Raw genomic sequence first — 27,660 nt, 5'->3', positions numbered from 1 at the left:
GACCACCTTGGACTGGGAGTGGCAGCACATACCACTCATCCAGGTGCTGGGTAGGCATAGGTAGGAGGTCCCCAAGTTCAAGAACGACTTAAACTACAAGGTAAAAAAAATCCCTTTAAAAAGAAACAGAGAAAGAAGAGAGAGAGTAACTTACACTCCCCAGGCCTTTGCTGAGAGAACAGGGATAATATTAACCCAGAGAGCGGGTCCCACAGGGATCTCAGAAACTACTCCTGACATCCGTGTCAGCAGGTAAGCAGACAGAACCATAAAGATAAAGTGTGTGTGTGGTGGTAGTGGTGGTGGGGTTATTGTTGAGAACAAGAACCGAGGGAGTTAACACTCCCGCTGGCACTGTGATGAGCAATGTGTACAGGTGTGTGTGTGTTTGCGATGAAAGAGCAGACATGCGTTCCTGCCGAGTACATATGGATGGTAGCCATAACTTCAAAGCAATGCCCTGATTAACTTGAACATGCTCCATAAAGCTGTTGGTCCTGTAAGAATATATTTGTGCCCTTTGTAATGGTAGTGGTGGGGGGGGGGGGGACACACCAAATCCAGAGCCTCCTGCATATGCTCTGTAACTGTTTCTACCGTTGAGCTACATTCCTGGCTACTTTGTAATTTTCAGTGTTGCCACTAACAGTTACATGTTCTTGTCACAGGACAAAGTGACAGTTTGGTTTAAAGATCTTCGCTGATTTTGTTTTCTGTTCTGGAACCAGTCAATGCTCCACCCATGAAACAAAACTAGCTTCCTATTGCTGCAGATGGCTATTTGAGACAAAGCTGCAGCCATCTTTGTATTCCACTTCCATTTTGGTTCCAGGGTGAAATTCAGTTCAGAAATTTAAACTTTTCAGCTCTGCTTCCTGGAAGTGGTTGCTCATAGCTGGGACTGGCAGATCCCGCCAGAGGGTCAAGCTGCCCTTGTATTTTACTATGATTCAATAGTGTTATAATTCATGCTGTATTGTCTATTCACTTGGCTACACTCTGGTTGCACCCTTCTTCTACACACCTCACTACACTTGTACTCTCAAAGACCCTAAGCCCTGCCTCACTTATCTCACTTAGGACCAATCAGCTTAAAGGTTAGCTAGTAACACTTTGTCTAGATCGCCAAAAACGTAATAGTGCTTTGTATGGTTAGCCAAAATGTGTTACTGCCCTCCCCATGTCTTTTGCATTCGGTTCTATCTATAAAAAAAAAAAAAAAAAAAAAAAAAAAAAAAAAAAAACCCTGCTGTGAGAGCTTGTACATGTCCTAGCTGGGCTCCTAAGTTCTTACTGTGGCTCTGAGCAATCAGCTTAAAAAGGGCATTCCAATTAACCATCCATATCTAACTGAGACCAGAGTCTGAGTGGTTTGTGTGGCTCTTCTTATACTAGAACACCCACAGAGAAATACTCTTTTGGGGATTAGGGCTGGGAGAGTAATAAAGATGTTCTTTAGTTTTTTTGTTGGTTTTTTTTTTTTTTTTCTGTTTTTTGAGCTAGAGTTTCTCTGTGTAGCTGTGGCTTTTCCAGAATCCCTTCTGTAGACAAGGCTGGCCTCAAACTCAAAGGTCTGACCAAATCTGCCTCCCAAGTGCTGGGATTGAATGCATGTATCACCATGCCTAGCTTTAATAAAAATGTTTTAACATTGATTTAAGGATGAGGTTAAGAGAGAAAGGTACTCAGAAGAAAAAAAACATACAGGGAAGCATGGATGAGGGTCCTAGCCAAAATCCTGTTTATCTAAGCAGAGAGAGGCTGACAAGAGATGAGACAGGACAGAAGGCTGATCTTTCTAAGGTCTGGGAAGATACACAGGAGTACTGGGGGAGAAAGGGCTTGGCTAACATCAGATTGTTCCAGATGAACATCATGAGAACAGAGGACTTGTCACTGCTGAGCTAAGAAAAGCTGGCCTGTTGGCTCCCTGTGGTAAAATTAAAAAAAAAAAAAAAAGAAAAGAAAAAAGAAAGAACATGACTGTTCCTAGGTTTGGTGGAGGAGAAAGTTTATTGTAGATAAAAGGGAAAGCATAGCCAAAGGCAGGGAGATCTGGGAGAGCCCAGAGAGAACATGACATGACTGAGCTGTACCATATGAGAAGAGAGCAGAGGGGAGAGGGAAGAGGAGCCACCAACCAAGAGGGGCAGCCTGGGTCGAGAGATTGACCAACAGAGTAGATGAAAGAGACGAGGTAACCAAAAGGCTGGATTATATAGGGAAGGGCAGCTGGGAGAAGGGCAGCCCAGACCCGGGGCTGGTGAAGTTTAGGGTCTGGGTGGGGTATGGCAGATAGGGACTGATGGATGCAGGGAGAATCTGGTGTCCAGCATTCACTTTGATATGTTAATGAGCCCCTCAGCTCATTGTTCTGAGTTTGAGACCTAAAGGTGGTGTCACTTCAATAATTCTGATTTCTCAGAGGATATGAAAAGCTGTGCAGTTTTAGTCTGGTGGCTTGACTCTTCAGTGTGGAAGATCCCAGTCTTGTTTTGATGGAGCCCAGAGGAGAACCTGAGTCCAAAACAATAATGTCCCCATGCTTTTTGTGTTAACAGCTTGAATTAGCTCTCACAGGGTGAAAAAAAAAAATCTTCTAACTCATAGGTTCTACTATGCAATATCAGAAATTTTAGATGATGGCATGAGTGGTTTTGCTCATCACAGTTTCTGGATGAGAGCGGCACAACCATGTGAACAGAAATTTTTCATCATTTGTGTATAAACTGAGGACATGACTGCTTGTTGGTATGGATAAGGGTATCTTAGTTTGCGTTTCATTGCTATGAAGAGATAACATGACCACAACAGTTCTTATAAAGGAAAACATTTAACTGGGGCTGGCTTCAAGTTTCAGAATTTTACTCAATTATCTTCATGCTTGGAAACATGGCAGCATGCAGGCAAACATGGAGAAAGAGCTGAGAATTCTACATCTTGATCTGATGGCAGCAGGAGACTGTGCCACAGTGAGTGTAGCTCAAGCATAGGAGACCTCAAAGCCTGCCCCACAGTGACACTCTTCCTCCAACAAGGCCACACCTACTACAACAAGGCCACAACTCCTAATAACTTCACTCTCTTTGGGTCAAACATTTGATCACATGAGTCTATGCGGACCAGGATATTTGTGTTCAAACCAACACAAAGAGGAAAGTTTTATTGTAGATGTGAGGAAGAGTCCAGAGCAGAAGAAGTAGTCCAGAGGAAAAGAAGTAGAGTGAATATAGCAGGCAGACTGTACATGGCCAGGGTTAGCTGTGAGAGAAAGGAGAATAGCATCAGATAGAGAATAGAGAGAACATGATGAGAGAATCAAGGGCATAGCAGAGACAGACAGACAGACAGAGACAGAGAAAGCAAAAGGGTTATATGAAGAATGAGTAGCTGGGAGGAGGGAAGCTGTTGAGTTAGAGGGAGTTCAGGGTATAGGCCGAGGTGAGAAAAGTAAAATTTCTGGATATTTGAACTGCTTTCTTGGAGTCTGGGGAACTGAAGTCTCTTTTGGACCTGACAATGTGTGTTTTGTTTTGTTGGATTTGAGGGAGGGCTGCAGAGGGCTGGAACAGGCCCACATTATGTATCTCTGTTCAAGGCCAGGCTTGTCTACTAAGTGAGTTCTAATCCATCTAGGACTAAAGAGTGAGACTCTGTTTCTACAATAACCAACTGTCTTAAGGTTTCTATTGCTGTGAAGAGACACCATAATTACAGCAACTCTTGAAAAAGAAAACATTTAATCGGGGATGGCTTACAGTTCAGAGACTTAGTCCATTATCATCATGGCATGGTGGCACTCAGGCAGATATGGTGCTGGAAAAGTGGCTGAGAGTTCTACACCTGGATCCACAGGCAGCAGGAAGAGAGAGTGACACTGGGCCTGGCTTGAGCTTTTGAAATCTCAAAGCCCACCCCAGTGACCCACTTCCTCCAACAAGGCCACACCTCCTATTAGTTCCACTCTATGGGCCTATGGAGAACATTTCTATTCAAATCAACCACCACACCAAACAAACAAAAGAGCTGAGATCTGATTCCAAGGTCTGGATTTGGTTTAAAGCCCTCTTGAATAAAAAGCTAGCAGAAGACTGCCTACATAATAATGTATCTGACAAGGACAGCCTTTGGACAACTGTCTAGGGGCCAAAGAAGTCTAGAAAGAACTCACATGAGTCCAAAAGGAAGGAACTGACCATGATTCACATGAACAAAAGAATTCAAATCTTGATTTCCTGCCATCTTTAGAACTAAGGGTTATATAGTTTGTGCAGAAAGGACTTTAGGATGATGGGAAGAGAGAGACCAAAAAGCATTTTTTATCCATAGTTAATCAATGACCAACCTGAAAAGGACTCCAGGACCAAGGAAAATGGACTAAAGTTTACTAGGGGAAAGGTGAGGTGGCCCTAAGAAGCTCCAGGAAAGTGCAGATGACAATAAATCCATGAGTACTACAAGGATTGAGTAAGCTTAGACTACAGTAGTTTCATCAGGAAAGGAAAGGGTTCTATAGAAGATTATTTATTTATTTATTTATTTATTTTTATTATTTATACAATACTCTGCCTGTATGTGTGCCTACATGCCAGAAGAGGACAGGAGATCTCATTATAGGTGGTTGTGAGCCACCATGTGGTTTCTGGGAATTGAACTCAGGACCTTGAAAGAACAGCCAGTTCCCTTAAACTCTGAGCCCTTACTCCAGCCACTGGTAATTTGTTTCTTTATTATTTTCATTTCAGATATCTGACTTATAGACCATAACAACGAGACACCAGAACCATTTGCATAACCACAAAGCACTCATAGTTACTGAATACATGTCTTTGTTCCTTGCTGTCAATGACTCTTTGTATGTACTAAACTCACCCAATATATTGACAAATGATGTATATTAGGATTCATGAGAGGGAAGGAGGGAAGGAAGGAAGGAAGGAAGGAAGGAAGGAAGGAAGGAAGGAAGGAAGGAAGGAAGGATGAGTAATTGTGGTGGCTTAAATGAAAATGGCCCCCACAGGCTCAGAGTAGCATTATTGGAGGTGTGGCTTTGTTGAAGTAGGCATGGACTTATTGGAGAAAGTGTTTCACAGGGGGTGGGCTTTGAGGTTTCAGAGGCTCAAGACAGGCCAAGTGGCTCATTGTCTCTTCCTGCTGCCTGTGGATCCAGATGTAGAGCTCTCAACTACCTCTCCAGCACCACGTCTGCCTGGATGTCACTGTGCTTCCTACCATGATGATAATGGACTAAACCTCTGAACTGTAAGCCAGCCCCAATTAAATGTTTTCTTTTATAAGAGTTGTCACTTTGTCTCTTCACGGCAATAGAAACTCCAGCTAAGACAGAAGTTGGTGCCAGAAGTAGGGTACTGCTGTGACAGGCCAGAACATGTTTTTGTTTGTTCGAAGGAATGTGGGATTTGGGATTTTGTATTAGAAAAACAGCTGAATGCTTTAAACAGACTTTAATGAGACATAATAGAAGACAGTGGTACTGGGAGTGATTTGAACTGTGGGGGCCTGGATCAAGAGGTTTGAAAGCAGAAAAATATCAGTATGAAGCCTAGAGAACATTCCTGTGATATTTTGGGGAAGAACATGGCTGCTTTCTGCCCTTGTCCAAAATAATCTGCCTGAGGTTAAATTGCATGATCATAGATTAACGGCATTAGCAGAAGACATTTGCAAACAACACAGCATGAGTTATGTGGTTATTGGTAGCCAGACTTATGCAGACATATAGGGAAAAGGAGCAAGATGAGAAGGAAGACGACAAAATGTACAATTGTAGGAGGAAAGGAACAGCAAGAAGTATAAACAGATGAAAGAAAAGCCTGGTGCTGAATGAAATAAAGGGACCACGCCCAGAGAAGCTTCCAACTTGTGAAAAGAATTAAAGAAAGGCTTAGGGCAAGATGTGGGGATGCACACCTTTAATCCCAGCAGTAAGAAAGGCCGATGCTGTTGGATGTTGTTGGATGCTGTTGGATTTTAAGGCCGGCCTGGGATAGCCAAGCTTAGGCAGTGAAGAAAACCTTTGAAAACAGAAAGCTGGTAAAAATGTATTTGAACAAGAGGGCCATGTTCCAGCCCCAGCAAGCAGCAGAACTTGGCAGCTTCAGCCATGTGGTTCTGAGTTTAGAGTCAGGGATACAAGAAAGGCATTATGGACTCTCTCTATATAACTAAGGGAAGTCACTGAGATCAGGTGTGTGGTAGTTCCTGCATGGAGGCCTAAAGGGGCAGTTGTGTGAAACTTTGAAGATGAAACCTGGATTTCCTTGGAGACCACCCCCTCAAGGTTGTTGGAGATGCTAGACTCCTGGATCAAGATGTAGACTTTTCAGTTTCTTCTCCAGCACCATGTCTGCCTGTATACCACCATGCTTGCCACCATGGTGACAGCCGACTAAACCTTTGAACTGTAAGCCAGCCCCAATTAAGAGTTTTCCTTTAGGCTCCCTAATAAAGGGAGCAGGGGCTGATTGGCCTGCTCTTTGATCACCTCCCCCTGAGGGAGGAGCAGCCTTTCCAGGCCACAGAGGAAGACTATGAAAGACAGTCCTGATGAGACCTGATAGGCTAGGATCAGATGGAAGGGGAGGAGATCCTCTACTATCAGTGGACTGGGGAAGGGTCATGAGAGGAGATGAGGGAAGGAAGGAGGGAGGGAGGAAAGGAGGAAAAGAGGGAAGGAGGGAGCATAGGGGCTATAGCTGGGATACAAAGTGAACAAAATGTAAAAAAGTAAAAAATTATATTAAAAAATAATAAAAGAGGTTTCCTTTGTAAGAGTTACTCATGGTGTCTCTGCACAGCAATAAAACCCTAACTAAGACAGTAATAAATCAAAAGGAAGGATGGAAGGAAGGAAGAAAGGAAGGAAGGAAGGAAAAAAGAAAGAAGGAAGGTAGGAGAAAGGAAGAAGAAGGAAGGAGGAAGGAAGGAAGGAAAGAAGGGAAGGAAAGAAAGGAAGGAAAGAGGGGGTGTTAATTATAAAATAGTGGCTCACACAATTTGGCTACTGTCAAGGATCATGATCTAAAAGCTGGAGACAATGAAGGCCAAGGACATAGTTTGAAGACCTAACAACTAGAATGCTGAAGTGGAAACTTCTGGTTTCCCTTGAAGACTCAGTTTTGTCACGTGATGTTTTGCTACAACCTGGACATGTGATGTTTTGCTGTGAGCTCTCACATGAAAGGGGTGTGACTTTGGCCAGCTGAGAACATCTGTGGGTGGACTCTAAGGAGAGGAAATATATAGAGGCCCACGCACAGTGAGACATCGCTTTTTGGATCAACATCTCTGCACTGATCTTTGTTGACTTTGCAGAGAGAAATGTTCCAGAGAACTTCTAAGGACAATCCAGCTGAGTCTTGTGGCTTTCACTGACTTTGTATTGCTGCTTGGTGTTGGATTTTGGACTGGACTGCAGATATCCTGCCTGAGTTTGGTAATCCCCTAAAGACCCATCAACCCTAATTAGCAGCAAGTAGATAAAAGAGGTCTACAGCCATTTCCCCTACTAATCTCCTACCTAAGGTTTAGGCGGTTGGAAGGGAGATAAAGGTGTTTAAGAACCTTAAATAAAGTAGGTTTGGTGAAAAATCCAAGCCTGCAGGTGGCGCCCAATGTGGCTTAGGCACAATGGGTAACTTCGCTTCTAATGTAGTTGAGGAATGGTCAGGTTTTGATGGGTTGGCAATGTTGTTTCAGGACGTTGCTGCTGAGTGGTCTCCTATCTTGCTCCCAGAGGAGTTTCTGGTTTTGCTTTGTGGTCTTCATATATACCTCTGTCTCATACTGCTAGAATTTGGTATTATACCAAATGTCAGCCCACTGACTTTGTTGCTTTTTCTTCTTTTGTTCTATTATTTTTTTTTCAGATTAACATACAAAGTACTGGGTTTCATAGTGGCATCTTCACTGGCATGTGGCCTTACACTTTGTTCTCAATGCTTTCCTCCCCTCTCCCTCTCGACTACTTCAAGCTGATTTACTTCCTTTTCCCAGTTGGTTCCCTCTTCTGCTTTCCTTTTAAATATATCTATTTTCATAATTCCCACCTTTTTAAAGATCTCTCTCCCTTTTAATAATCTCCTTCACAGTTCTGTGACTATACCCAAACACACAGACACTTTTTAATTTAAGACTCGCATATGAAAGAAAATGTGATTGCCTAATTTTGCTTAAGTTATGATTTCCAGAACCACCTATTTCCCTGCAAATGTCATGATTTCATTTTTCTTTATGGCTGCATAAGACTCCATTGTATAGACGGACCACATTTCTTTATTCACTTGTTGATGACACCTGAATGGGTTCCATTTCCTGGACATCATAAATACAACAGCTATAAGGACGAATCTCTGTGGTATGCTTAGGCATATACCCAAAGGTAGTATAGCTGAGTCTTATCTAGACTGGCTGGCCCAGCCACCCTGCTACCTTTGTCTTCCCAGCAAAATTAGAAGCATGTACCACACCATTCCTAGCCTTCAAAACAGTTTTAATTTGTACTTCCCTTGGGGATAAAGATGTTCAATACTTCTTTTGTTTGTTTGTTTTTTAAGACATGGTTTCCTTACATAGGCTCGACTGTCCCAGACTTGCTTTGTAGACCGCTGGTCTCAAACTCAAAGAGGTCCATCTGTCTCTACCTCCCGGAGTTCTGGGAATAAAAGTGTTTGCCACCACACCCAGCTTCTAATTGTATTAATTTGGATCTGTTCTCAGTTTCTTTTGATTATTTTGGCCAAGAGTTGGTTAATTTTGTTCTCACAAAGAACACAGTCTTCGATCAATTTCATGTACTGCTCATTAAGTCTTTATTTAATTAATCTTTGTGCTGATCTTTATCATCTCTTGCCATATTCTGTTTTAAGGTTTAGATTGATCTTGTTCATCTGACCCTTGGAGTGCATTTGTGTGAGATTTTGTAATTGTTTTGATGTAAGCATTCACAGCTATAACTTCTCCTTTTGTGGTTTAACTGTATGCCAACAGTTCTGGTAGGTTGTGCAGTCATTTAATTTCTACTTGAGTTGCAGAATTTTTAAATTTCCTGCCTGATATGTTCTGTGACTCACTGGCTATTCATCTGTTTGTTGGTCATGGGCTGGAGAGATGGCTCAGCAGTTAAGAGGACTCGCTGCTCTTGCAGAAGATCCAAGTTCAGTTTCCAGCACCTACACGGTACATTACAACTCTCTTTAACTCCAGTTCCAAGGGCTCAGATGCCCTCCTCTGGTCTTCAAAGGCAGAGGGCATAAACAGGGCACACATAAACACAAGCAGGAAAAACATTCAAGCACATCTTATCAGATCACGGTGCAATAGAACCAGAAAGTATTAGCAAAACTACAGGAACTTTACCAATACACAGAGGGTGAACAATAAACCTTTAAAACAAATTTTTAAAAGTTGTATTCTGAGGAAGAGAGAGAAGGCCCAGTGGTTAAGGGCACTTGATGATCCTCCAAAGGACCTAAGTTCATTTCCCAACACCCACTCCAGTAGCTCACAACTGACTGTAATTCCAAGGGATCCTCCCTTGACCTGCCTGACTCATGTACACATACCCACACAAATAAATTTTTTAAAAAATTGTTTAAAAGTTGTGTTCTGGCTAGTTCAACAATAGCTGTCTATCAACAACAGTTTCAAGAATCCAGGAGTTGTTCAGTCCGTGAGGCTGGATGTTTCAGCTGGTCTTCAGCAGGACACTGGAATCCTGAAGAAGTAGGCTCTAATGCCAGTGAAGGAATGGACTTGATAATTAAAGGGAAAGCAAGCAGGCAAAGAGAGCAAGCTTCCTTCTTCATGTTCTTTACATAGGCTGCCGCAGAAGGTATGGTTCAGATTAAAAGTGGTTCTTCCCATTTCAAAGAGTTGAGAAAAAATGAAAATCCTTCACAGGTGTGCGCAGACATTTGGGTTTCAGATGATTCCAGACGCAGTCAGCTGAACAGCCAAAAATAGCTATCACAGTGCCTTCCTTGTTTGTTGAGACCATGTCTCACTATGTAGCCCAGTCCTGACTAGAACTTGCTAAACAGACCAGGCTAATCTCACATTCACAGAGATCCACCTGCCTCTGCCTCCCTAGTGTGGGCTCAAAGGCATACATCACCATGCCAGGCTACGAGAATCATTTTTAAGAAACCAATAAAAATAAAACAAAGATGCTATTAAATGTAGAGCTAGGAGACAGAAGGAAACAAACCAAAAAAAAGCTAAAATAAGGCAAAGAAAAATACTGCCCAATAATGGAAAAATACATAAATAAAACTAGTACAAAGGAAAATAACAGAAACATAAAACATTTTAAAAACTGCAATACATTAAAACCCTAGCAACCACGTGGAGAACAGAAAAGAAATACACTGAGAAGAAAAGACAGAGCACTGAAGCACCTTCCTTCTCGCTCCTTGAAAGCTGGAGGGGGCCCATCACCAGCCCAGAGGCAGGGCAGCCTCCGCTGAACATGTGGACTCTTATTTTTCCTTCGGTTTGTGCCATAGCAAGGACTGTATTGAGCAAATGTGTTATGCAGTGGTTCTCAACATTTTTAAGGCCACGACCCTTTAATAGAGTTCATGTTGTGGTGACCCTCCCCAATCATAAAATTATTCTCATTGCTACTTCATAAATGTAATTTTGCTACGGTTACGAATCTTAATGTAAATGTCTCATATGCTGCTCCAGCAAAGGGGTCAGGACCCACAGGTTGAGAACCACTGCTCTAACGGCAGCTAGAATGCTTTATTCTTCTGTGGTACCAGGGCCCTCTGCTGGCCACGATTGTTTTTGCATGCTATGGAGCAGAAGCTAACTCATCTGCCCAGAATGGCTGTTTCAGTGAGGGGTGTCTCCCAAAGGTGCTGGAAGCAGCTGTTACAGGCAGAGATCTGCCTTCATACTTTCAAGTCTTCCTGAGCACTAGACAACAAGGCGGAAAGACAGAGCTGTGAGTGTACTGCACACACTTGGAACTTCAGCACTCCTGGGCTCTGAAAGAGTAAGTAACTGGCACACAGCTGCAGAATTTGATCCATCTGCCAGCCTCAGGTGCAGAGCCATCAAACTCCAGGCTTATTCTCAGCCGATGAGATCTATTCTCGGCCACCAAACGTGGCCTTTCCTCTTAGACATTTTGCAGCTTCGTGAAGCTTGCAGCCTTTGGCCCATGAGTGGCCCTCCTGATCAATGTGTCTGCCTGTGTAGGCCTTTCCTCATCCAGGATGAGCCCACCAATTTTAATGCTACTCTCTTTCAGAAAGGTCCCCGTCACACACTCAGAAATATTTAATCAGCCAACTGAGCGTCCACGTGTAATCAAGTGAACACATGAAATTAGACTTCACCTGATGGAATCATGATTTGTATACAACACCTGCGAAAGAAGCCCTCCTCTTACATAAATACACATTCCATATTTACATATACCTGAAGAGATACATTAAAAGATGGGTGCAGCTCTATTTAAGAAATTTATGTGAAGAAATTTATGTTTTCCCATGATCCTTTCTTTCTCTTCGCCATCTTTCCTCTGGCAGGCTGGCAGCTATCAACATGAAGGTTGAGTTGTGCAGTTTCAGTGGCTTCAAGATCTATGCCAGACATGTGGTGGCACCAGGACAGGACCGACGTGAAGGTTTTCCAGTTTCTTAATGCGAAACGGGAGTCCACATTCCTTTCCAAAACGAATCCTCGGTAGATAAACTGGACTGTCCTCTACAGAAGAAAGCACAAGAGACAGTTGGAAGAGCTTCAAAAGAAAAGAACTCAAATTCCAGCGGGCCATCACTGGTGCATCTCTTGCTGACAGAATGGCCAAGAAGAATCAGAAACCAGAAATTAGGAAAGCTCAGAGAGCAGGCTGTCAGGGCTGCCTGCCAAGGAAGCAAAAAACTAAGCAGGCATCAAAGAAGACAGCAAATGGCTACTGCCAAGGCCCCCACAAAGGCAGCACCTAAACAAAAGATTGTGAAGCCTGTGAAGGTCTCTGCTCCCCGAGTTGGTGGAAAACCCTAACTTGGTAGAACAGAGTTAAATAAAGGACTGTTTCTAACACAAGAAAGAAGGAAAGAAAGAAAGAAAGAAAGAAAGAAAGAAAGAAAGAAAGAAAAGAAAGAAAGAAATTATGCTATCCCAAACATGCACATACCATATGGCAACCTGCTTTCATTTATTAACAACACAATATTGTATATTGTGTACATTATAAAGAAATAGATTGACTCATGGTTCTAGTTCAAAATCATGGGCCCACTACTATGGCTAAAGAAGCTCCATTTTATACTATGCATCCATCTTGGTACCCACAAGACCTTTGTGGGTTCCCAGAAACCCTGACTCAGTGACCTCCACTCAAAAATGTACAGCTGTGACCATCTACTCGCTATGGCTAACTGCTTTTTGTTTCGTTTCTGCAACTTGCTTACGCCAGGTACCCAAGATTGTTTTGAGTTGCCTTAACCACTTAACTTGGCAGGACAGAACAATTTTTCCTTGCTTGCATAGATTTTGACGTTCTTGTGTGGCTTTCCCTTTAAAAGTTCTTCCCCCTCCCTCTCCTTCCCGCAATCTCAAATTTGGTTCAGAGACTGTTCGTCCTGCTAGCAGCTGATCAATAAATATCTTAATTATAACTGGATTGAGTCTACAATCCTTTCCCAGGGTGTCACAAACTCTGTAATACATATCTGTTAATTCTCTTTTATTAACAGCGGCATAAAACTTCCTATGGTGGGAAACAGTCCTGCTGTATGCTAAGCCCACACACACACACACACACTCACACACACACACACACACACACACACACACATTCTGAGCTGACATACAAGAATAGCTAAATAAAAACACTTAGCCAGAAGCATAACTATAGAGGCTAAACAAGGTTAGTGCATTCAGAGACTTTCCCGGGACTATATGGACTTTGATGGATTAGGCCTTTGTTTTAGTGTTGGCAGGGGGTGCTGTGTGCTGTTTTCCAGCCTGAATGGCACTTGCATCATGGCGTCAGTTGTCTGGGACTCTCTTACATGCCCCACTCTCTTAGTACTCACAATGGAAATTAAATTTGATCATGCATTTTGGAGGAAACAAATCACATCTAGGCCAGAGCACACCGATTGCTTTTTTTTTACTTCATTGTTTTATTTCTTGGTTTAATTTGTCCTTTTAACAGCTTACATTGTGTCTTCTAATCAGACACTGCAGATTCTTATTCCCTCCTCTCTCATTCATGCCCACTCACGGTGCCAGGCTAATCCTGACACTCCCCAATGAAGGTGTTCATGGTGACCTCCCAGGTCCCTGCCCTAAGCGTGGGGGGTCCTTCTCAAACACTCTTCCATACAGGGCCATCACTAAGACAGGCAAAGGGGCTCCACCTTGGCTCAGGAGACGTCCATCCCTTGAGACCTGATGAAAGACAGCAAAGGGTTAACTCCAACGCAGAGCCCAGCTTCCAAGCACCATCTCCTTCTAGAAACATCCCTCCTGGAGCAGCATTGGGTGGCAGAAAGCACACATGATTTCATGGCAGAAGACTCAGCTTAATGACTTTGGTCTCATATAGAGGGATGGGGGTGAAATGTGGCAAATAATCTCTTTTAAGGGTAGTTAAATAATGTACAATATGTTCTTTAACTCGTGGACCACTACACAACTATTGGTAGCATTATGACGACTTCTCAACACTCCCATAGAATAAGCTCCGTATGCAGGGTTTCTTCCATGAAATAAGCTCCATACCCAGCATACTGAGCACTGAACCCAGGGGCTTGTGCATGCTGCACACAGTTTCTGCTCATGATCTATACTTGTAACTCTTTAAAAATGTGTATTTACTCTTTAGATTTACTTACTGATCTTACATGTGTGAATATTTGACTAGCACATAGGTCTGTTTACCCTGTGCATGCTTGCTGCCTGTGGAGGTCAGAAGGGGTGCTGTACACAGAGCCCCTAGAATTGGAGTTACAGATTGCATGAGCTACTGTGTGGGTATTAAGAATCAAGCTCAGCAAGTGCTCTAAGCCATTAAGCCATCTTCCCAGCTTAATCTTATTTCATGTAAATGACTGTGTGTCTGCATATGTGTAGCTGCACAGTGTGCTTGCCGTATCTGAGGAAGCCTGAAGAGGGCGTCAGAGTTCCTAGAACAGGAGTTACAGGCACAGTTGTAATTGCTTTTGTATGTTCATGCTGTGAGCCAAGCCTAGGTACTTTGCAAGACTAGAAAGTGCTCTTAACTGCTGAGCCATCCCTTCAACCAGTGTGTGTGTGTGTGTGTGTTATTTTTTTATTTGGTTTTTTAAGACTGGGTCTTTCTATGTAGTCCTGACTGTCCTAGAGCTAGCTATGTTGACCAGGCCTCAAGCCTACAAAGATTCACCTGCCTCTTACTTCAGAGTGCTGGGATTAAACTTTTGAATTTTTATTTTGAGACTAATTCTCACAAACTAGCACTTCCGACTGGCTTCAGACTCACTTCGTACCCTAAGCAGGCCTTGAACTTTTAACCATCCTACCTAGTTAGTTTAGATTACAGGCTGCTCCACCAGGCCCAGGATTTAATAAGCAGCTGCAGTATTTAACAAACTGTGCTTAGCTTGAACCTTCTATATTATACAAAAGGTTATCAACAATCCATAGTCTAATTTTAAGTCCCCCAAGACTTCACATTTTGTAGAACAATGCACCCCAACTTGTCTATTATAGGATAAATTCAGTCTGGAACTCACGCTGTAGACCAGGCTGGCCTTTAACTCATAGAGCTCCTCCTGTCTCTGCCTTCCAAATGCTGGAATAAAGGCCTGAGCCACCACCTCCCGGCCCTTTAATTTAATGATCTTTATTATTCTGGTTTACTTCATCTATCCAAAAGAAATTTATCTTCGTGAAAGCTTCTTACTTCATAATATCTTTCCAGGGCAAGCTGACTCCCGCTTAGGACAATCTGTGGGAAAACATAGCTTGTCCCAAAGGTGCCGCTGAGGGAGAATTCTTCAAACTTGGTAAAAGCTGACCCCACGGGCTCCCCACAAGTTCTCAGGTTGGTGGTTTGGCACTTCAGCAATGTACATATCTGTGTAAGAGAGGGAAAGGAAAAAAGTAGTCATAACTCCATGTCAAAGAATAGTTTCCATCTGAGCAATCGCAACTTGCTAAATCTTAAGTCAAATTTAGTAGAACAAGATCTTTACAATTTTTCTTTTCTTTTTTGTTTGGTTGTTTGTTGTTTTGTTTCCCGAGGCAGTTTTCTCTGTGTAGCCTAGGCTGCCCTGGAACTCACTCTGTAGCCCAGGCTAGCCTTGAACTCAGAGATCCATCTGCCTCTACCTCCTGAGTGCTGGAATTAAAGGCTTGTGCCACCACTGCCCGGCAGTTATTATGCTTTTCATAAAGGCAAAATGAGATAGAATTTTAAACGTCAGTGTTCTTGGTAATTCTAATTTGGATTGTTTTATAAAGTATTTGCTTTTGTTAAATTTCTATTTTTTTATCTCAGTCACACATTCATACGCTACACTGGGTCACAAATTAATTTAACCTCTAGATGAAGAGTTGCAAAACAGTTCTCTAAAGTAGGGAAAGGATTCATAGAAGTTGCGTCTTTTTAAACTTGAACTTGCCTGCAAAGAACTCTTCAATCTGCTTTACGTTTTTCACCCTGTAGCCAAGAAAAAAAAAATTGTTCTGGCTAAAATGGTGAATAAATTACATATTCCAGGGCTGCAGATAAATCCATGATAAAAGCAACGTTATACCAATTAATTAAATTTAATTCAATGTTTAAGGAAAAGCTATGATGCTTGTTCTGATTATTTTATATTTTGTCAACTTGACAGAGCTAGGATCATCTAGAAAAAAAGAACCTCAACTGGGGAAATGCCTCCATCAGATTGTCCTTAGGCAGGTCTGTGGAAGCCTTTTCTTCCTTAATGATTATTTATGTGGGAAGACCCAGCCCTGAGTTGTATAAGAAAACAGGCCAAGGAAGCCCATGGAGAACAAACCAGTTAGGAGCATTCCACCGTGGTCTCTGTTTTAGCTCCTGCCTTGAGTTCCTGCCCTAACTTCCCCGGGTGATAGACTGTGATCTCAACAGTGAGCCAAATAAACCTTTTCCTCCCTGAGTTACTTTTAGTCTTGGTCTGTTACCACAGCAACAAAGAGCAGTGGCGTAGAAGAAAACGTAGCGGTCAGGTAGCCAAGCATATACCTGTAAGTAATATTGGCCTTCCACAGTGTGAAGTCCGTCAAACGCTCCCAGGACGTACGCCTCATCCGGTCGACTCTCAGACATCTTGTAAGTCAGGTGACAGCACAGGTCCCTGTGGCAAACTGTGTAATTCCCAGTGCTTCCCGTAAGCTTCGTGAAGCTGAATTCATCAAAATAGATCATCCCCGGGAATTCTGCCTGCTCTGTGGAGAAGGGCTCGATACTTCGGGCATGAGCGCTCCAGTCAACCGCTGCAGGCGCTGCGTGCTGGCTGGGCCGAGATCTCAACTCCGAGAGCAGCAGCTGGCCGCTCTCCGTCTCCATGTCGTAGTGATACACTCTGACTGCCTCGGGGCTGTAGATCCCGCTCCCTGTGGGCAGCAAAAAGACATGCACAGGTTCCCCCAGACTCTTAACTGTGACAAAGGAGAGCTCAAGAGAGCATAACAGCTTTTTAAAGGATGTGACTGTAAGTTCACTGTAAATTGACTCTGCTCTCTGCATGACATGCTGAAATGATCGTTTGAAGGTTTTGGTTTTATTATTATTATTATTTTTTAATTTTCCCCTTTTTAAGCCAATTTAACAACAACAACAAAAATTACTCCAAACATGAAGAACAATTTCAACTCTCCGGTGACTTAATTAATCTATTTGGGTTTAAAATTCATTTACCACAGTGAAAGCTAGTCAAAAGGAAAGCAAGTATTACCTTTAATGAGGTTACTACCAAGAATAGGCTCTAAAACCTATTATGCTCAGTAATTCTGTCATCACAGATTTATTTCAATACTACTAATAGTATAGACCTTCCTTAGGTCTTGAGGGTTTTTTTGTATCTTTGGTTGTGAACTTAGCCTTTAATGGCCCAGCCACCTCTCTGACCACTTTTTTTTTTTTTTTTTTTCATGACCTGACTTTTTTATAACTCCGACCTTCCCTCATGAAGCATAGCGGTAATATTTGCTTTCTTTCCTTACCATAATAAAGCTCCTCAAGCAGAGACCTACGCTGCTAATCAGGCTTGGCACTTAAAGTTTGTAACCCCAGCACTCAGGAGGCTCAGGCGGAAGGATCATAAATTCTAGGTCTGCGTGGGCTATATAACAAGATCCAGTCTCAAAAACAGAACAACTGGTTTCCTGCCCTCAGAAAACAAACAGGTAAACAAATAAATCAAAACTCAAGCAGAAACCCCTAGTGCTATTAATTTTACGAGAGTAGAGTTAGCCATAGAGCTGTTAAAGAAAAGTTTGACTTGAAAATCAATGAGGAATTTTTTTTTCCCAAGACTGTCATTGCCACTGGATGGAAGGCAGAGCTACCTGTCATGTGCATTCTGGTGTTGTGGGTATTTGCTGCAAGCAGGTTGACTCCCATGGCTCTGGCCCACGCTGAATGGAAGGGGACAGCTGAAAGTAGAGGTAGGGTATTGTACCATGCCGTAGGGAGGAGAACACTGTCGACTTGAGAGTCCTTCACAACCATCACAGCCGGGTCGTAAGAAAAAATGTCAAAGCAAGTGAAGATGCCAAACTTGCCAAAGGGAGTGTCAAAAGCCACCAGCTCTGAATCTCTGGGAAAATCAAACTGAATTTCTGGTTCAAAAAGGTTGTACTGTCAGCGACAAGCAGAGAAGGAGGAAATTAGTACGGAACAATTTTGTCAATAGATGTGCTCAATACCCATAAGTCTTTTCTTCTACATATCCTGACGTGCATACGCTGACAGGAAGATTTGCAGGCATTGTGCCTATTAAACTAACCATCTGTGAATTCCCTCACTGTGACATTAATCAAAACACGTTATTTTTAACCATCGATGAATAAATGAAATCAAATGATGTCTAAGATGTGAATGTTTCTCTCTTTAAAACTGCAGAATGAAAAAAAAATTGCATTGTTTTTAATTATATGTAAGTGTTTGTGTGTAAGCGCATGAGTGTGGCCACCAATGGACCAGAAGCGGGGGGCAGGTACTCTGGAGCTAGAGTTACAGGCAGTTGTGGTTGCTCTGTAAGAGCCGTGTGTGCTCTTGAATGCTGAGCCATCCTTCTGTCTCCCAGACAGGATGAACTCCTGAGTCTTATCATTTTAAAACTGTTTCCACTGTGTTCATCAAATATCAACAGCACTCTCTGTGTGAGGTCTAGCATGTGTTCATAAAACAAACTTCATCATTTCTACTGTAGCATCTATAAAAATTAAATGAAGTTGACTTAAAATTTATTTCTACTATGGAGTTAAGTCTTGCTAATTACTAAGCTATTAGTTATTTTTTCAGCCTGATGGCTGATTCCATGATGTAGGTATTTTATTGATGGCAGCCATCATGGGGATTGGTGGATTGAATGAAAATGCCCCCATCCCCATAGGCCCACAGGGAACTATTAGGAGGTGTGGCCTTGTTGGAGTAGGTGTGGCTTTGTTAAAGGAAGTGTGTCACTGGGGGTGGGCTTTGAGGTTTCAGATGCTCAAGTCAGGCCCGGTGTTTCACTGTCTTTTCCTTCTGCCTGCAGATGTAGAACACTCAGCTCTTTCTCCAGCACCCTGTCTGTCTGTATGCCACCATGCTTCCCACTATAACAGTAATGGACCAACCATCTGAACTGTATGCTAGGCCCAATTAAGTCTTTTTCTTTAAAAGAATTGCCATGGTCATCGTTTCTCTGAGGATGACTGAAGTTTCACAGCTTTTTGTCCTAATATTTGCAACAACATCTTTATTCTTGTCAGGCAGCTGACTGTGTCTTGCATTAGTTTGGTCTTTCCTGAATCCTGATAGCGTAAGCCGGGCAGGAGCAGAGCATTCACATAGCTGGGTCTCCGCTCAGTCCAGTGTGTGTGTTGGTGCAGTCTGGCCTCAGCTACCCCACATCCCAGTGCTCCTGAGGCCCCTTGCTCCTCCACTCACCTCCTTTGTGGCCTTGCATCCTAAAGAACAGTAAATGGCTCGTTCAGGACCAGTGTGTGACCTAGCTGGAACGGAGGGATGAGGAGGCCATTTCGGGGTTTCTGACTAACAGAAATACATCTTTCTGTGGACTGAGATCTTAACGATGAGAACCTGGTGCTGTGCTGTAGTCACGTGACTTTCAAGAGGACAACTATCCGGAGCAAAAGCTGCTAGTAAGACCTAGAGGGGTGGATAATATCTCCGAGATGGACCAATTGCTCCTGCCTTTTCTGTGATAAGTATTTTTTTCAGCTACACAAACATGGATATTTCCCTCTCTTTTTTTTTTAACCAGTTTCTGTTGGGTTTTGTTTCATAGCCGTTAAAAAGTCAATTTGAAATGGTGTCTTAGTATTAAATAATCACAGATTATGTAACCCCAAATCCTCTGATATTAACTCAAAGATGAGACAACATTTCTCCTTATTTCCCAAAGGATATTCAATATTTGTGAGGCTGTTACAACACCTGTTTTAGCATTTTGCGATATTCTATTTTATGATTAATTCCAAAGAGAATCTTTAATTGTTATGCAAATAAATGAAATTGCCTTTTCAACTAGAAATGGTAATAATTGTGAGATGTTTATGTAACAGTTACATCTCCAGAATACAGCAAACAACTATACCTACACATCACAAACAACAGAATAAAACGAGATGAGTGAAGGCACGGGTAATGCTTACCTTATGGTAGCGGGCTGTTAGCCTTCCCTCAGAATCGAACACCACATTGGTGTTGTACTGGTAACGGCCATCCAGAGGACATTGAGGATCGGTGGCATTGCACGGCTTCTTGTCCCCAATATTTGCCACAATATAGATAGAGTTATCCTTGGCCAGGCAGCTGAGTCTCTCCTGTACCGGTGTGTGGCCAAACCTAATTCAACAAATGTCACCTCAGGCTGATGACATGACAGTGACTTCCAAAGTGACACTACATTGTGCCCTTTCCTATAATGCAACAGCTCTGGTTCAAGGATCAGCAGAAAAGATTTTAAAACTCACAAGCAGACGGGGGAGACGACTTGGTCAGTAAAGCATTTGCCTTCTAAGTGTGAGACCCTGAGTTCAGATCTTCGAACATGCCGGGCTCAGCACCTGTAAACCCAGCAGTGAGCAGAAGGGAGATGGGGACAGACCCCACAACCTTTGGGGTCTGCTAGCCTGCCTGATGTGGCAAGGGTCCAGCCCATGGAGATTCGACCTGAGAGAGCGGTCGATGGTACCCGCACACTCACTCCTCTGTAAGGTTGTCCTTCTGACCTGCAAATACGCACTGTGCATGCTTACATGGGCACACACAGAAATGACTCCTGCATGTATATACATGCACACGAAAGGAAAACAAAAGCTTACGTGCAACATAGTGTGTGTGTGTGTGTGTGTGTGTGTGTGTGTGTGTTTATGATTTCCAGTGTCTTCTAATGGTCCAGACATCCCAGGACAAAAGCCTAGAGAAGACTGAAGGGAAACATTCTTTCTTGCCTTTGAAGGGGAACAAAAGTTATGCAGCAGCTTGCAACTCAGAGGACTTTTCTGTGAGAAGGGCCTCATCTCTCACACAGCTGGAATATTACAAATCTGTGACGGTAAAACTGTGGCCAAAAACAACATACCAAGTGGCAGAAAACAGTTGGTCCTCTGCAGGTCTTCTTCTATGGGGAGCTAATGCAGCATTGTGCAGTGGGGCGGTAAGCAGAGGTACACAGGCCTGCTGGGTCAGTTTTCACACACACACACACACACACACACACACAAACACACACACCAAATGTGATATTCAGCTTCCTTTCTATCTCACTGGGTTCTCTTGGAAAAAAGTACACATCATGAAATTGCCTTCCTATTTGTCTTGGAATAAGAAAAGGAATGTAGTGAGGTGAAATACTACTTCAAACAGTTGAACACCTCTCACATGAGGGATATGTGTTGTGAATAAAAAATGTACTCAATAAAGCAGAGGCTGGAGAGATGGCGCAGAGGTTAAGAGCACTGGCTCCTCTTCCAAAGGTCCTGAGTTCAATTCCCAGCAACCACACAGTGGCTCACAAAACAGATCAGAGGCCAAAGATAGAAGGAGGAAGATTTCACAGAAAACTGGGCAACAGATACTAGAAAGCAGATTACTCTTTGTGAATAAAATATATTTGGTAGTTATTATAATTTTTACTATTATGTAGGATAGTGGCAACAAGTCTACTTGGTTACCATGGCTTAATGCAATCGCCATGCAATGTGTATGTGTTCATATGTTCGTGGGTACACATATGTACCTTGTGGGATGAGAAGACAACCCTGGGGGTCAATCCTCAGTTACTATTTCCCTCCCTGCCTTTCTCTCACAGTGTCTTTCATTGGTCCGGGACTTGCTGGCCAGCAGGCTCTAAGGCTCTAATATCTCCACCTTCCACCTTGCCATTGTCAAGAATTCAAGTTTGTGTTTCTGTTCCCACTTTTTCATATGGGTTTTGGGGATCAAACTCAGGCCCTCACCCTCTCAAGGCAAGGGCTTCATGGGCTAAGCCCTCTCCCCAGCCTTCAACTGGCTTTCTCTGATTCCACTTAACCTAATTACTAATTACATAGCCTTAACTTTCCCTTTCTTCTCCTAGTGACACCTGTTGTCATAAGTGAAAATTGGAGGCAATAGATACGAGTGTCAGCAGGTCCATGTACATATAAAATTAGCAACTAAAAGTAATTACACCCAAAATAATCTATTTCATTTTCTTTTAAATTTTTATATAATTATACAATTATGCATATTTCAAGAAAGTTATGCCTAAACCACAGTTATTAATAATTTCTAAAATCTCTCTAAGGACAAGAGTTTATACTAGTTTACACTCAGTTTCTCTAGTCAAAAGAGGACTGTGGTAAGTAACAAGTCGAGCATTCTTGTCTAACATCATTCACCAGACAAAGACACATTGAGCACTAAACACTATGACACATCAGTATAACGCCACTGACTCAGAAAAGTGACAAGTCAGGCTTGTGACTTTGCTAGTCCATCTCATCACAAAGTCTCTGTTGAAAGCGTCATTACTCTCTGGCACGGTGTTACCTTTTAGGGTCTCCACAGGGAATCCAGTTCACTTCAGGGTCTGGTATATCCTCCAGGTAGGGGTAAATGGTCTCCCTGGTAAAGATCCAACCATAGATTCCATCTTCTGGGGTCACAATGATATGTGCACCCTGCTCAAGACAAGTATGGGAAGAAAAAGTTTCTCACTGTTTCTAAACACCCACGTTCTGGTCCAGCTGCAAATCCATCTGCCTTCCCTGACAGGAAGAAAAAAAAAAAAAAGTACCTGCTCGGCTGCCAGCTTGATTGCTTTCTCCAAAATGTCTATGTTCTTGTTCATCAAGAGCAAGGCCTCTTCGGTGGAAACGGGGGTTTCTGTTTTGTTTGGCAATATAACAGCGTGCTCATATACAGCAGCAATAAAAGTGTCCAGCGCACCCACAGCCTGGGTGAAGAGGACAAAACTCACTACACATTTAGGAAAATATAATGGAGCCATAATTAAAATATGGTGATCTTTGAAAAAAACGAAATATTCTTCCACCGTATATCAGTGGAAGACCATTCAGACTAAAGTCCTGCTGGCAGCCAGCTACCTCTGTCTCCCTGTGGATATATTATGCAACACGGCATTGAGAAAAGAGGTTGTGCAAGACTGGCAGCCCCAAATACATACCTGTATGGGCGTGGGTTTACACCAACTGTTGACATTCCGCAGGGGCTGACGCATCTTTAAGAGGGGTCTTTCCGAACACACCAGTGAACCCACACAAAGCACACTGGTCAAATTCTTATTGGGTATATTTTCAAAAGAAAATTATTTTATTAGAACAGCAATATTTATACTAGTGGGTCAATATTAGGGTGCTCTAGAAGACAGCTATCACATCAACAATTTATAAATTGAGGATTTATACCTATGGCTGTCACAGGGACAAAATAGTGTAAGAAGAGCTCCAGGGTTTTGTTTTATTATATGTATTTTGTTATATTTGTATGGGAGTTTTGTGTACCATGTACACCTCTATGTGTGTATGTGTGTATGTGTACCATGTCCATGCCTGGAGACCAGGAAGGTCAGAAGAAGGTATAACATACCCCTGGAATTAGAGTTTCTAATGGTTATGCACAACCATGGGGATACTGAGAAACAAACCCAGGTTCTCTGAAAGAACAAGTGATCCTAAATATTTCTTCAGCCCTCCCTTTTTTTTAATTATTTGAGAATTTCATACAAATCTATGTGTTTTAGTCAAACCCACAAATCCAAACCCCACTTATCATGCCCCAATTCCACCTCTAGCCTTCTCTCTCTCTTCCTCCCTTTCCCCTCTGTCTCTCCTCCTTCTCTCCCTCCCTCCCTCTCTGTCTCTCTGTGTGTCTCTCTCACTCTTTTCCCCCTCTGAGAGCACTGAGTGCTGCCTGAGCATATAGGAAGGAGCATGGAGGAGGACTTTGAGGTGTTACATCCCCGACAAAACCAAAAAGAAAAAAAATCTTTCCCTTCTTCTTCCTCCACCAACCATCATGTCACCTTCTCTGCTGGAGTAAGTCTTCAGAAGCCTCTCCCGTCTCCACCATGGATTTTAGACAGCTTGTTCTGGAGTGGGTCTTGTGCACACAGACTACAGGCTCTGAGTTCCTATGTACCAGGACTCTCTTGTGTACAGCAGACACTATTTACTGTAGCTGTTCACTATTTCTGGCTTTTACATTTTCCCACGATTATTTCTGAGCCTTGGGGAGGTTAATGATATAGATGTCACCTTGAAAGCTAAACACTCCACTCTTTCATACTCTCTGCATGTTAGCCAGTTGTGGGTCACAGGAGGAGGAAGAGGAGTAGGAAGAAGAAGAGGAAGAGGGAAGAGAAAGAAGAAGAAAAGAGGATGAGGAGGAGGAGAAAGAAGAAGCAGGAGGAGAAAGAAGAATTCTCTCTGATGAAGGTTGAGAGATATACTAATCTACAGGTATAAAGATAAGAACTTAAAGGGCAGCTTATTACTATGTACATTTAAAAGAATAATAGTATTAAATTCTCTTTCTAGGATCCACGACATAGCCAGTTATGGTGATTTGAATGAGAAAGCCCCTCTATAGGCTCATGTGATAACTGGTCCTCAGTTTGTGGAGGTGTTTGGGGAGGTTTGGGAGGTACAGCCTTGTTGGAGGAAGTGTGTCACTGGTACTGGGCTTTGAGGGTAAAAGACTTAGACCGTTTCTAGTTTGCGCCCTGCTTTATGTTTGAAGTTTAACCACTTCCTGCCATTATGCCTGCTGCTTCCTGCCATGCTTCTCTGCCATGGGGAAACCCTTAATCCCTCTGGTACCACAAGCTAAATAAACCTGTCTTATTTTTATAAATTGCATTGGTCAAGGTGTTCTATTCCAACAATTTGTTACTAATACATCAGCCATGAAATTTTAGCCCAGTTAACAATACCAGACATGAGTTCTGTCTTACGAAGCAGGCTTTAAATCCAACCAGAACATATTTGGTTGGTCCCATACATTTATGCCATTGTTTTACCCAATGACATATCTTGCCATGCCAATTCCTGCTATAGTTCACAGATTTCACAGCTGAGTAAGGTGGTTAAACACTCTTTCTCTCCCTGTAACATTAGTAGAACCTTTTGTCACTCGGAAAGCTAACTAGTAGGAACAAAACTACTAGGTTAGTACCAGCCTAATTTCTCCATGTCCGATGACTTAAGTATGAGCTCTCTGCAGCAATGAGGGTCTTGTCATCAAGTTGTAGATGGCAACCAAGAGCCATACCCACTGAACAACAACTCACAAAGAGGTAATCCATACTTGGCACTGGGCTTTCATTGGATAATCTACGGCGTCTAGGAAAGGCATTTTCCTCATTACAGAGTAACTCAGTTTAAACTGCTTTTACATATGAGAAGCTCCAGTGTTGAATTTACAAAATTACAAAAACAAAAACAGCGGTTACCTTGGGTTCACAGATACACAGCAATGTTGGGCTCACACATTTATGAAAGTGAGGAACAGACACAAGTTTTGCATCATTGGAAGATATTAGCCAGAACAATGGCTGGTGTTTCTCTTAAAACATCTACATCACTGCCTGAAATATTGGAAGTTTATCTGGGTACCACATAAATGTTAGATTTTGGCACAGTCATTGATGACAAATACCCTTGGATTGAATATCTAGGGATCTCTGGAAAATGACTAATTCTGAAGAAGTTACACTAAGGGGCCAGGACTTCAGTATCAAGGAATGTCTTAATCGTTATAAAAATCTCCCGACTTTAGTAAAGTCCTCTTCTATTTCATGACCCCAAAGTCCACCTTCAGGATGTTAAACTATGTAGTATCAGCAAACTATCTAGTTTAAAGTTATTATATATGTATTTGAGTAACACCCTCATTATCGCTATTGATTTAGTCACCTGCCGTCCTACGTCTGAGTCATAAGGCCTCTTTTAAACCTCTCTTCCTAATTCGTCATGCTAAGTTAACTGTCAGTCTGCTGCTTCTTACTCTGGACACTCTTGCCCATTCTGCACATATCACCGGAAAATTTCCTTCCAAAATACAGCTCCTACTCTGCCACTCAGACTTCAAAACAGTCAGTGTTTCTCTGTGATTTCAAGCTTCAGTTCCTCACGTAAGTTCTTTTACTCCATTCAGGTTGCTATAAGAAAATACTAAGGAGTTTATAATCAATAGAAATCTGCCTCTGATGGTTCTGGAGGATGGGAAGTCTGATATCAGTATGGCAGAAGATCTTGGTTTTTGAGAGACTCCATTCACTGATTTTACGGACCACCATTGCCTTGCTGTGTACTTGTCTGATGGAAGGGACCTGGGAACTCATTGAGTTCTCGATTATAAAGGCATCAGTCCCATTTATGAGAACTTCACTTTCACCCTCAGCATAAACCCACGCTCTGCCCTACAATAACCTGGCTGTTAAGATTCTCCTTTAGAATTCAAGGAACAGAAACCTTCAGTCCATTCCATGATCCATGAGGAATAATCAAGTTGATATTTCAAGATGTTCAGCTAAATATTTACTAATAAAGTTACAAAGTAATTGTCATGTCTATTAGTTAAAAAAAAAAAAAAAAACAACTTTGATGTCTTTACCAAACAGTGGAGTTTAGGATACGTGAATGCTATGTATCAAGTAAGAAAAATACTAAGGACTTCGGGGGATGACTCAGTGAGTGAAGATCGACACATGGTAGCATAAGGACTTGAGTAAAGTCAGATGCTATAACATGGACCTGTAAACTCCCACTCCTGTGACAACAGGCAGAGTGGAAACAGAAGACCCCTCAGAAGATTTGAGGCTGCCCGGGTGTATACGGCAACCACCACACCCGTGCTCATATGCAACAGGCACACACACAAACTCTAACAAACATTTTTCAGTAATAAATAATGACCAGTGCATAAATAACACACACACAAAAAAAATCATAAGATAATAACGTGATTAAAATCTTGGGAGCGCTAGCCTTTTTCAACCAACATACAATAATGTGCTGAGTTAACTTCTACAGCTCGCTTAACAAGCTCCCGTCAACAACATCACAGCAGTCTCCATCCAGGGGGCCCAGAGCACACCACTCTGCATGGATGGTTTGAGCCCATTCACCCTGGAATGTCCTTGGCCTGACTTGTCCACATCCCGTCTCCTCATATACTTTACTTTACATTACTTTTACATAAGTTACATATACATTACTTTTCATTTTAATGGATGTGTACGTTTAATGAAATGTCTACGGCGTACATGCCTTGACGTCCCTACAGAGTCAGAGGACAACTTTGCAGAGTTGGTTCTCCCCAGCTGCCTTCAGGCTCTGGGGATTGAACTCAGGCTGCCAGGTTCTCAACTGCCTCAAATGCTTTTATCCTCTAAGTCATCTTGGCAGCCACCTCTGAACTCTTACAACATTTTTCTGTGTTGTCGGAGCTCTCCCATTACTTGGTGTTGAGGTGAACTTTAATTCACATACTGAAGCAAATGTTTGTCAATGCACATCTTGTCTTCTCAAAGAGATTAAGGTAGGAAAAACTGAATATCCATGTGCAGACTAACAAAACAAGGTTTGTTACTATCTATGATATGAACACCCTACTCAACTGCCTACCACACAGCTGAGTGTTGTAATATATATTTAGAACACTCTTTCTCACGTTAAAACAGATTATAATTTCCTCCATGTATCTCCTAACAGTTTAAAACAGCAACTTCAGCTGGGTGTAGTAGTGCGTGCCTGAAATTTCAGCACATGGGTGGAGGAAGGTGAATCATCTGTTCAAGCCATCTTAGGTTACATGAAATCATTTCTCAAAAATCTCTTAAGGCTGAGAAGCACTTAAGTTCAGTGTCCTTAGTCTTCAGGGAAATGCAAATCAAAAGGACTCTGAGACTCTAGCTTACACCC

The 27,660-nt window shown here is 42.4% G+C and overlaps 1 protein-coding gene and 1 pseudogene across 1 annotated transcript; one reads left to right on the top strand and one right to left on the bottom strand.

Annotated features, from left to right (window-relative positions):
- Positions 1-11,511: 11,511 nt before the first annotated feature.
- LOC129670816 (60S ribosomal protein L24-like) lies at positions 11,512-12,083 on the top strand (annotated as a pseudogene).
- A 1,059-nt stretch (positions 12,084-13,142) lies between these two features.
- On the bottom strand, positions 13,143-22,801 carry LOC129670652 (vascular non-inflammatory molecule 3). Its single transcript, XM_055599219.1, has 7 exons — positions 22,512-22,801; positions 22,265-22,395; positions 19,882-20,074; positions 17,566-17,857; positions 16,241-16,611; positions 14,930-15,103; positions 13,143-13,434 (listed from the first exon to the last, which is right to left on the bottom strand). Exons 1-7 carry the CDS (start codon positions 22,722-22,724, stop codon positions 13,306-13,308), a joined length of 1,503 nt encoding a protein of 500 aa, XP_055455194.1. The 5' UTR covers positions 22,725-22,801; the 3' UTR covers positions 13,143-13,305.
- Between the last annotated feature and the right edge of the window lie 4,859 nt (positions 22,802-27,660).

Source organism: Psammomys obesus, unplaced genomic scaffold (genome assembly GCF_907164565.1).
Source record: "Psammomys obesus unplaced genomic scaffold, mPsaObe1.curated_primary_1811, whole genome shotgun sequence".
NCBI classification, from domain to species: domain Eukaryota; kingdom Metazoa; phylum Chordata; class Mammalia; order Rodentia; family Muridae; genus Psammomys; species Psammomys obesus.
The sequence above is the reverse complement of the archived record's forward strand: the minus strand, read 5'-3'. Positions and strand labels throughout refer to the sequence as shown.